The sequence below is a fragment of the Prosopis cineraria genome, unplaced genomic scaffold, assembly GCF_029017545.1.
Source record: "Prosopis cineraria cultivar Desert tree isolate PC_DT_omini unplaced genomic scaffold, ASM2901754v1 PC10, whole genome shotgun sequence".
Taxonomy (NCBI): Eukaryota; Viridiplantae; Streptophyta; class Magnoliopsida; order Fabales; family Fabaceae; genus Prosopis; species Prosopis cineraria.
In genome coordinates, this window is record NW_026555341.1 from 14,772,355 (window position 1) to 14,784,016 (window position 11,662).

At 36.7% G+C, this 11,662-nt stretch overlaps 1 protein-coding gene across 1 annotated transcript; it reads left to right on the plus strand.

The window, feature by feature from the left end:
- The first annotated feature begins 7,871 nt into the window (after positions 1-7,871).
- LOC129321299 (probable CoA ligase CCL5) lies at positions 7,872-10,953 on the plus strand. Its single transcript, XM_054967020.1, is given in 7 exon segments — positions 7,872-8,804; positions 8,807-9,193; positions 9,481-9,626; positions 9,869-9,936; positions 10,060-10,162; positions 10,427-10,573; positions 10,691-10,953. Coding segments are annotated over 6 exon segments (1,620 nt in total). The 5' UTR covers positions 7,872-8,002; the 3' UTR covers positions 10,541-10,573; positions 10,691-10,953.
- The last annotated feature ends 709 nt before the right edge of the window (positions 10,954-11,662 follow it).

Here is an 11,662-nt window from a genome sequence, read left to right on the forward strand (position 1 = left end):
ATTTGATTTTCTATTTTGAGTCTAGTCAAAGGTTAGAATTAATTATAGTATTAATTTCTAAATTTTGTAATCCCATAATTTTAGGATCACATCTCCTAAATTATGTGGCTGAATATTTTATCATTATTTTATATTATTTCTCCTTTTAGTATTAGGAAATTAGGGTTTTAATTTTAGGAAATATTTTTTTCTATGAGCCTATATAAATTAGGCATGCTCCCTATTGTAAACAACACAGAAGTTAAATGAAATTATTCATTTTAGAGTTTATAACTCTAGTAAGCCTTAGTGCTTTGTGGTGGCATCCCATGTGAGAAACAAACGTGATCAAGAGCGTGATCAACTCTTGTGGTGTCTTCGAAGGTTGAGGTTCCTAGAGGCAGGTGCTCTAGAGGATCTTCGCCTTGATCATTATTCTATTGTTTACTTCATACCTTTCTTTATTTTCGTCATAAAATTCATCCCTTTCCTTTTGTTCTTGTGTTTTTTATTGTTTTAAGGTTCTGTCCCTAAACTAGCATGATTCTGCTTCCGCGTCCCCTATCAGATTGGCATCAGAGCCTTGGTTGCTAGTTTTGGTTTAAATTCTTGTCCTTCTTTCTTCTTTTTCATCTTGAGTTATTTCTTTTTGTGATCATCTCTTATCTACCCCATCTACTTCTATCTTTTGGTTTTTCTCTTCTTCATCTTTGTGACTTTTTATCTTATGTGAGTTTTCATTTTATTATCCTTCTCAAAAAAAGAGAAAAAAAATACCTAGAAATTCATGCAAAAAAATGGCAAAAAAAAAGTGTTAGTGTGTCAAGAAAAAAAAGAGAAAAAAAATCCGAAAATTCAAAAAAAATTTACAAAAAAATATATTGCTGTGAGTTATGACTGTAGAAAAAGGCTATTCTTGAACTCCAAGTCACCAAGAGGTTGCCTAAAGAGAAAAGTCAACTTGGGTGATAGGAAAGTCTTATACGTTGATCACTTCCTTATTTTTAATTTTTTGAAAGCACTTTTCAAATTCTCTATTCTCTTATTTGCTATTTGTGCTACTCTCTTATTTTATTTAGTTTTTTATTTTTGTCTTTGAGTATTTAACTCTTTGACTTTTATTTCTTTCTTTCTTATTTTTGTTGTCACGTGTGGTTTTTTTCTTTAACAAGCTTAATTTTATTTGAAAATTTTGCTTTCCTATTTGTTTCAAAATTGCAAAAAAAAAAAATCCTCTTTTCACCTTGTGCTTATTTTCTAGTTTCCTTAATTTAGAAGATATTCACTTGATTGTTCCTTAGTTTCTTGATTTGTGTTGGTTTCACCATTGGATTCTATCCACAAGCTTAGTGAGTGGTAAAAGGCAAGTTGTTTTTCATCATTAAAAAAAAGCCATTAATTTTTTTTGTGAAACACGAGTGACTTTATCTTGAGAATAAACACGTGAGTTTGTGTGTGTGAGGACCTATTTTTATCTTATATGGTTTCTAGTGCTCCTGTGAACATGAATAACAAGGATGAATCCCCTAGTATTGATATGAACTCTGTTTTAGAACTTATCAAAACACAGTTGCAGCAGTTTCGCTTGGAACTTGATCATAGGTTCCATAAAGAGGATAAAGATGAGCCGGAGACTTTCTCTTCTAAAGGAAAGAAGCATAAGATCCCCAGCGATGATGAGAAGTATGAAGAACCCCCTTCTCCTAAGGGAAAGAAATCCTCAAAATGTGGTGTTGACTTACCGGACCAAAAAGTAAAGTATCCTTCATTCAAGGGTAGCAACAATCCAGAAAAATACCTTGATTGGGAAATGAAGATAGACCAAATCTTCATGACTCTTGATTTGTCTGAGTCAAGGAAGGTAAAAACTGCTTCTTTGAATTTCACTGACTATGCTGTTTATTGGTGGCAAGATTTACAGTACAAAAGAAGCCAACTTGGAAAAAGCCCATTAAAACGTGGGAGAAGCTTAAAAGGTACTCGAGAAAGGCTTATGTCCCCAGCTACTACTATACAGAGCTGAATAGAAAATTGAGAATGTTTTCTCAAGGATCTATGACAGTGGAGGAGTATGTGTACGAGTTGAATATCTTGAAGTTTCGTGCAAACATTCAAGAAAATGAACGTGAAGCAATGTCAAGAATTATGGATGGCTTGAGGCCAGAGTTGAGAGATAAGCTTGACTTGTACACTTTTGTGGACAAGGAAGAGCTCATACACAAGGCTATAAAGTTAGAGCAGAGAAATAAGAACAAACGTTTCAAGTCCTCTTGGAAAGACTCCAAGACAACTTCCAAATGGAAGGATTCCAAAGCCAAAGATACATCCCAGGTCAAGGAAAAAATAAAGACCAAGTATGAGGGTAAAACTTCTAACCCTAAACCTTCTTCTTATTCATCTAACACTTCTCCTATTAAGTGTTTCAAATGTCATGGTGTGGGCCACATGGCGAGAGATTGTAGCAATAAAAGGGTTATGATCTTGAGAGATGATGGTGGCTATGATAGTGTGCATGAAAGTGATAAAGATGATGCTGATAATGTTGATGATGATTCTACCTCCCATGAATCAAATGATGAGCTTGAATGCAATGGTGTAGTTGACTCTATCTTGGTGGTAAGAAGAGCTCTCAATATTCAACCAAAGGAGGATGATGAACATGAGCAACGCGAGCATATTTTTCACACTAGATGCTTCATCAAAGAGAAAGTGTGTAGCATGGTAATTGATGGTGGTAGTTTCACTAACGTCGCTAGCACTTTACTTGTAGATAAATTATCTTTACCTTTAATTCCACACCCTAAGCCCTACAAATTGCAATGGTTGAATGATTCTGCTGAAATTAGGATTTCTAAGCAAGTGTTGATTACTTTCTCTATTGGAGTTTATACTTGTGATGTATTATGTGATGTAGCCCCTATGCTTATTGGACACTTGTTATTAGGTAGGCCTTGGCAGTTTGATAGTAAGGCTACTCATGATGGTTTTAGAAATTGTTACAAGGTGCCTTTTAAAGGCAAGATTGTTGTATTAAATCCTCTTAGGCCCATCCAAGCCTATGAAGATCAACTAAAGATTACTCAAGATTACAAGAAAAGGAGAGATCTCCTTGATTGTGGCATGAGTGAGAGAGAAAAGAAAGAGAGTATTACTTTACTTGAAAATCAATCAAAAGAGAGGAAAAAGAGTGGTGAGAAGGTGAGAAAAGAAAAAAATAGAATGGTGGGAGTGAAGGAAAATAGTGAAAAAAAATATTATTGTGTGGGAAAAGTAAGATTCAAGAGGCTTTGATGAGTGAGCAAGCCTTTATTGTAATTTCCAAGAATATTTATTTTTCTACTAATACTTTTGACCCCACTTTGCCTTCTAGTGTTGTCTCTTTGTTGCAGGATTATAGAGATCTATTCCCTGATGAAATTCCTGATGGACTTCCTCCCTTAAGAGCAATTGAGCATAGGATAGATTTCTTGCCTAGAGCTGCTATTCCAAACAAGCCTGCTTATAGGGCTAACCCTGAAGAGACTAAGGAGATCCAGCGCCAAGTAGAGGAATTGATGATGAAAGGCTTTGTGCGTGAGAGCCTTAGCCCTTGTGCTGTCCCTGTTATCTTGGTGCCAAAAAAAGATGAATCTTGGAGGATGTGTGTTGATTGTAGAGCAATTAACAAAATCACTGTAAAGTATCGTTACCCTATCCTTAGACTTGATGATATGCTTGATGAATTGCATGATGCTTCTATCTTTTCTAAAATTGATATTAGAAGTGGTTATCATCAAATTCGTATGAAAGAGGGTGATGAATGGAAAACTGCCTTTAAAACTAAATTTGGATTATATGAATGGTTAGTTATGCCTTTTGGTTTGACTAATGCTCTTAGCACTTTTATGGCATTAATGAATCATGTTTTTAGAAAGTTTATAGGCAAGTTTGTTGTGGTTTACTTTGATGATATTCTGATTTATAGTAAATCTTTGACTGATTATATGAATCATCTTAAAAATGTGTTTGACATCTTGAAGGAATATAAGTTATATGCTAATTTTCAAAAGTGTTTCTTTTGCATGGACTCTGTTATCTTTTTGGGATTTGTTGTTGGATCATAGGGAATTCGTGTAGATGAGGAGAAAGTTAAGGCTATTCGTGAATGGCCAACCCTTAAGAATGCAAGTGAAGTGAGAAGCTTCCATGGCTTAGCAAGCTTCTATAGGAGATTTGTTAGGGATTTCTCTAGCATTGCTGCCCCTCTTAATAAACTTGTTAAGAAGAATGCGACCTTTAAATGGGGTAAAACACAAGAAAGGGCCTTCCAAACCCTAAAGGATAAATTGACTAATGCCCCTTTACTTGTTTTGCCTAATTTCTCTAAAGCATTTAAAATTCAATGTGATGCTTCTGGTATTGGTATAGGTGCTGTTTTAATGCAGGATTCTAAGCCCATAGCTTACTTCAGTGAAAAGCTTCACGGCGCAGCTTTGAATTATTCCACCTATGACAAAGAGCTTTATGCTCTAAAGAGGGCCTTAGAAACATGGCAACATTATTTGTGGCCCAAGGAATTCATCATTCATTCTGATCATGAAAGTTTAAAGTTTCTCAAGTCTCAAGGTAAGTTAAATAAGAGACATGCTCGCTGGATAGAATTTATTAAAACCTTTCCTTATGTGATTAAGCATAAGCAAGGTAAAGAAAATATCGTTGCTGATGCCTTATCTCGAAGGTATACATTACTTTCCTATTTGCATGCTCAATTACTTGGTTTTGAGATTCTAAAAGATCTTTATAAAACTGATCCTGATTTTAAAAATATTTGGAAATCTTGTGAAAATCATGGATCTGGTGATTTCTTTAAATTTGATGGATTTCTTTTTAAAAAAATAAATTATGCATTCCTATTTGTTCTATGCGTGAGTTGCTTACTAAGGAAGCACATAGTGGTGGTTTGATGGGACACTTTGGTGTAGATAAAACTTTGGCTATTTTGTCTGATCATTTCTTTTGGCCTCACATGCGGAAAGATGTCATATCTGTTTGTGATAAATGCATTAAATTTAGACAGGCAAAATCTAAGATCCAACCTCATAGACTTTACTCTCCTTTACCCGTCCCCTCTCACCCTTAGGAACATATCTCTATGGATTTTATAATTGGATTGCCTAAATCTTCTACAGGCAAAGATTCCATATTTGTTGTTGTTGATAGGTTCTCTAAGATGGCACACTTTATTTCTTGTGCTAAGACTAATGATGCTGTTAACATTGCTGACTTATTCTTTAAAGAGATTGTTCGTTTGCATGGTTTACCTAAGACTATTGTGAGTGACAGAGATGTGAAGTTTCTTAGTCATTTCTGGCGTACCCTATGGTATAAATTAAGGACTAAGTTACTTTTTTCCACTACTGTCCATCCACAAACTGATGATCAAATTGAGGTAGTTAACAAAACTATGACTACACTATTAAGAGCAATAATTCAGAAGAATTTGAAGAATTGAGTGAATTGTTTACCTCATATTGAATTTGCTTACAACAGGGCTGTTCATTCTTCTACTTCTTATTCTCCATTTGAAATTGTTTATGGTTTCAATCCATTATCTCCTATTGATATTTTACCTTTGCCTTTCTCTGAGCATGCTAACACTGATGGCAAGAAAAAAGCTAAGTTTGTACAGGACTTACATGCTAAGGTTAAAGCAAATATAGAGCAAAAGAATGAGCAATATGCCAAGCAAGCTAATAAAGGCAGGAGACATGTGATCTTTGAGCCTGGAGATTGGGTTTGGTTACATTTAGGGAAAGAGAGATTTCCTAATCAAAGGAAGTCCAAACTTCAAGCTCGAGGAGATGGACCTTTCCAAGTTTTGGAAAGAATTAATGATAATGCTTACAAGATTGATTTTCCTAGCTCTTATGGCAATGTTAGTGCCACATTTAATGTTTCTGATTTATCTTTATATGATTCTGCAGATTTGAGGACGAATCCTTTCCAACTGGGAGGGAATGATGGACCCCATGGCACGGGTGACATAGTATTAATGGCAACGAAGCTTGAGGATGGTAATCATGAGCATGGTGACATAGAAGGAGTCCAATACTTCCAATCAAACGTACCTAAAGACCCATTACAACATATTGGAGGTCCAATGACAAGAGCCCGAACTAAAGCCATGAAGCAAGCCTTGTTCAGTCTTGTGCAAGAAGTTCAAGAGCTTGGAGAGCATTGGGGCACTCCTCTCAAGCCCAAAGGAGAGCATCTATACGTGTATAATGTATTTAAGATCCAAACTCATGAAGAGTCAAGCCTAAGAGATGCAGACCTTAGCCCAATGCAAGGAAGACTACAAGTTGAGCCTCTTGCAAGTAAGGAGGCATGAAACCCTAGTAAAGAAGTCAAGGGTGGCGTGATTTTAAATTCTTTATGATCCCTTGATTGTCTCCTAAATTATTTCCTATTTTAATGGTCCTTTGATTTAATTTTTATTTTGAGTCTAGTCAAAGGTTAGAATTAATTATAGTATTAATTTCTAAATTTTGTAATCCCATAATTTTAGGATCACATCTCCTAAATTATGTGGCTAAATATTTTATCATTATTTTATATTATTTCTCATTTTAGTATTAGGAAATTAGGGTTTTAATTTTAGGAAATATTTTTTTCTATGAGCCTATATAAATTAGGCATGCTCCCTATTGTAAACAACACAAAAGTTGAATGAAATTATTCATTTTAGAGTTTATAACTCTAGTGAGCCTTAGTGCTTTGTGGTGGCATCTCGTGTGAGAAACAGACGTGATCAAGAGCGTGATCAACTCTTGTGGTGTCTTCGAAGGTTAAGGTTCCTAGAGGCAGGTGCTCTAGAGGATCTTCGCCTTGATCATTATTCTATTATTTACTTCATACCTTTCTTTATTTCCATCATAAAATTCATCCTTTCCTTTTGTTCTTGTGTTTTTTGTTGTTTCAGGGTTCTGTCCCTAAACTAGCACGATTCTGCTTCCGCGTCCCCTATCACAACATGTTGATGTGTTAATAGATTGGGCAAAAGCTATTAATCTCCTTGCCTGCTTGAAGATAGTAAATCATCTCTTTAAAGATATAATTATTACGTTAGGATTCTTTTTTGTAACAATAGCTATGTCGATATATTTAGAGAGGTTAATGTGTGTGCCTATTTGCTAGTCACTAATGATCTTAATTTATTAAGATCTTTTAATCAACCTCCACTTTACTGTTAGAAGGTGGTGGATGATTATGAAAGGTGATTCTCTTTCGTGTATTACCCAAAACTAGCAATAATTTTAAAATCGAATTGGATCGGATGGTCAAATTGGTTTGGATTCCAATTCGGTCAATATATAAAAACTATTTTTGAGGTTGATCAACTGAATTCGATTTTCAAGAATCAAATTGTTTAATTTTTTTTACTTTTTATTGATTTTTTTTAGAAAATAATTAATTTTTTTAATTATTTAATATTATATTGTATCATATGATTTGTTATGTCATGGTGAATTTAAAATATTTAATTTTTTTAAACTAAGTAATAATTGCATATTTATTTTTTATATTTAAATTATTATATATATATATAATTTTTTAATTTAATTATTATATTATTAGTTTGACTATTGGTTTAATTCGATTTAATCATGTGAGTTGTAAATTGTTGAATTTTTTGATTTAATATTCAATTCGATTATAAAAACATTGCCTAGAACCTTGATTGATTATTGATATCTTCTTGAATTTAACAAAAAAAAAAAAGCGATAATTGGCATTTCGGACATTTTACAAGCGAGGGAATTTCGGGGTAAAGCGAAGTAAAGAGGTAAACTGATTTGAGCCGTTCCACGTGTTGCTACACAGTTGGACCAACAAAAGTGGACGGTGCAGAAACTAGTTGTGGCTGGGGCGGGGGGCTTGTCTAGTGCTCTTGCAGCGCCAGACAAACGCTAATAGTAATACACAGTGTTAGTAACTCTATAAAATACAGGCCAGCAGCGAAGTGTTTGTGTGAGATCGCGAGATGGAGGGAACTGAAATTGATGCAAGAAGTGGATTCTGCAAATCCAACTCCATCTTCTACAATAAACGGAAGCCACTGCCGCTTCCTCAAAAGTACTCACTCGACGTCACCGCTTTCATCTCCTCCCGCGCCCACCACGGCAAGCTTGGTTTCATCGACGCCGCCACTGGCCGCCACTTCACCTTCCACCAACTCTGGCAGGCTGTCGATGCCGTCGCCACCTCTCTCTCTGACATCGGTATTCGAAAGGGCCACGTCGTCCTCCTTCTTTCCCCCAATTCCATTTACTTTCCCGTCGTCTGTCTCGCTGTCATGTCCCTTGGGGCTATCATCACCACCCGCGAAATCTCCAAGAAAATCTCCGATTCCAAGCCTTCCCTTGCCTTCACGATTCGGCCCCTACTAGCCAAAATCACCGCAATTTCAAATGTACCGATCGTTCTCATGGAGGAAGACGAAGGCGCCCCCATCACAGAGCCTAAAATCGTGACCACGCTGGGCGAGATGATGAAGACGGAGCCCCGTGCTAGCCAAGTCAGGGATCGAGTTTACCAAGATGATACTGCGACTTTACTGTATTCGTCTGGTACCACGGGTCCAAGTAAAGGCGTGGTCTCGACGCACCGGAATCTAATGGCAATGGTCCAGATATTTTCGAGTCGACTCAATATGGATAAGGAGGAGACTTTCATATGCATTGTCCCTATGTTCCATATATACGGTCTGGTGGTGTTCGTAACTGGCCTTCTGGCTGCAGGATCGACGACAGTGGTGCTGTCCAAGTACGACATGGACGATATGCTATGGCGATCCAGCAGTACCGTGTGACGTACCTGCCGCTAGTGCCGCCTATATTGGTGGCGATGATAAATGGGGCGGATGCGATAAAGGCGAAGTACGACTTGGGGTCACTGCATTCGGTGGTGTCGGGTGGGGCTCCACTGAGCAAGGGGGTGATAGAGGGCTTTGTGGACAAGTTCCCGAACGTCACAATTCTCCAGGGTTACGGGTTGACCGAATCCACGGGAGTCGGGGTATCCACGGACTCACTCGAGGAGAGTCGGAGGTACGGTACGGCGGGGCTGTTGTCACCGGGCATGCAGGCCAAGGTCGTTGATCCTGAAACTGGAAAGGCTTTGCCGGCTAATCGGACCGGTGAGCTCTGGCTCAGAGGGCCCACTATCATGAAAGGTGCGCCGTTATTTTATTATTATGATTATAAGTAAGTTTTAAAGAACTGACATACTTCTTATTTTATTTTTTTGGTCTCACGTGAATGGAATCGTTGGTCTTTTATTTATTTTTTAAATCATATTTTTCATAGACTTGGATCTCTAGTCAATATTCTGTAACATAATAATATCGTTGATTGACGAAAGTTATCAATTTTTTGAATAGCGAGACAGGAATAGTGGATTAAGTGGGAGTTGTAATGTTGTAATGTTAAATTTGTGACAGTGAGGGCGTCTTGATGGCAGGTTATTTCAGTAATGAGGAAGCAACCACCTCAACCCTTGATTCAGAGGGATGGTTGAGGACTGGGGATATTTGCTACATTGATGGCGACGGATATATTTTCGTTGTGGATAGGTTGAAAGAGCTTATTAAATACAAGGGATATCAGGTACCCGTCAAAATTCATACAATTTCATTATTTTTTTAAACTACAAGCCACAGTTGAAATCGAGGGAGGTGAAAAGTAATCTCTTATGGCTGCTAAAACCCAAATTTCACTCAAACCAACTTCTTGGTTCGGTTCATTTCTAGTCTGATCGGTATAGTCGTTTAGATATAGGAATTACTCTTGCCTTCGATATCTAGAATGGACATGGTCTCTTAATGTTGTTTCAATTATTCTTGTATTAGGTCCCCCCAGCAGAACTAGAAGCCTTGTTGCTTACTCATCCTGCAATTTCAGATGCAGCTGTCATACCGTAACTCTATCTCCCAATCCAAGAGAACTGTTATTTTTTGAAAAACAAAAGAAAAGAAAATCAATCAGAACAAATATAGTGATTTGGGCTTGCTTTATTCTATCATACGCTTTATATTTTCAGGTTCCCAGATAAGGAGGCTGGGCAGTATCCAATGGCATACGTAGTGAGGAAAAGTGGAAGTCATGTATCTGAAAAGGAAATCATGGATTTTGTGGCAGCACAGGTGAGCCTCCGAATTCTTCTTTATAGTAATATTTATTTATATGCAAACGGACAAATATAGTTTGTAGGTTATCGAATTTGGTCTTAACTCTTAACATTCAGCTTAACTGCCTCCAAGATAAGTGATGGTATAATGATAAGCAAAATGAATGAAAATAATCATGAATGTGGGTCCATTTCTCATGCGGGAAAATGAAGCAAGAATGTAATAATACTTGCCATGAGAATCAGTAGCGTAACAAGTTGATGTGGCTGGTTGAAAAAGGCTGCTCCATACAAAAGAATTCGAAGAGTGGCATTTATTTCTTCAATACCAAAGAACGCATCAGGAAAAATCATCAGGAAGGATCTCATCAAGCTCGCCACATCTAAACTTTGAGGCCTCTGGAGCTTTCGATGTTGATCGTATATGGTGATTTCCTAGCTGGCTCTCTGTTTTACTGGTCATGCTTTTTGTATAACTAGTTTTTTGCCCCGTGCACCTTGTTTTTCTTCGTTTACAAATTTTTTTTGAAATGGTTTCATGCAGTCATTTGACAACTAAGATAAAATGGCAGACTATAGGAGGTGAGATTTAAATCCTTGTAGAGTGGTAAGCTCAGACTTTGTTATTTTGGGTCGTCTTTCAGAAAAAATGCATGACTGAAAGGGTGGATGATTTTCTAGTGATGTTATAGTCTCTGGAGTTCGACCTCATAATGAGTCGACAAAAAGTCATCTTCCTAAGAAATTAGAATGATATGTTCAGTGTTGAAATGAAATGGAAGTATTTAAGGATTTTGATTTTTACAATTACAACCAAAAAGTTGGATAGCACTAAGTATGATGCAAACCCCGTCCAGATGCTGCATCAATTCATGTACAAAGTGAGTTAATAACCGTGCTGCAACTTGGTCGAATTGACTTGGTAATAAAACTTCAAGATGTAAAAAGTGGATAATACATTATCATGCGCTCCAAAACAAATTTTAAGAGTGACATTATATGAGAAAGGGTCTTACATAGGAGTATTTTCCCCTAAACATTTAGCACAGTGCAGTTGCCTCCATTGAGTGTTGCTTTTCGGGTACAAGTTGGGCATCATTTGCAATGCCAACAAAAAGAGGGCTCAAGCTTCTTTATAATTGCAGTTATAGCTATGGGCATGCTTGTGATAAGTCACGTGTTTAAATATGTGCTTCATTCACCTGAAAGGACAAAATGATGTACTTGTAAAAATAGGCAAACTCATAATAAATGAAATACTATCTTTCACGGCAAATTGAGAATAAACATGAAAAAAAATATTATCTTTTTTCCCATGAAATGGCAAGCAGGAGCTTGAGAAAGTAAGATACACAAATAAGCTAAAGACGAGACATAAACTTAAGACAATGTCATCCTATCATCCCCAAAAAGTGGGGCGCAGCCAGGTGGGAAAAAAAAATTATAATTAACCTGTACTATTATCAAAGTTTTGCAGAAAACATTTTTAGTAGTAGTTAGTGGTTGATTTTCAAAG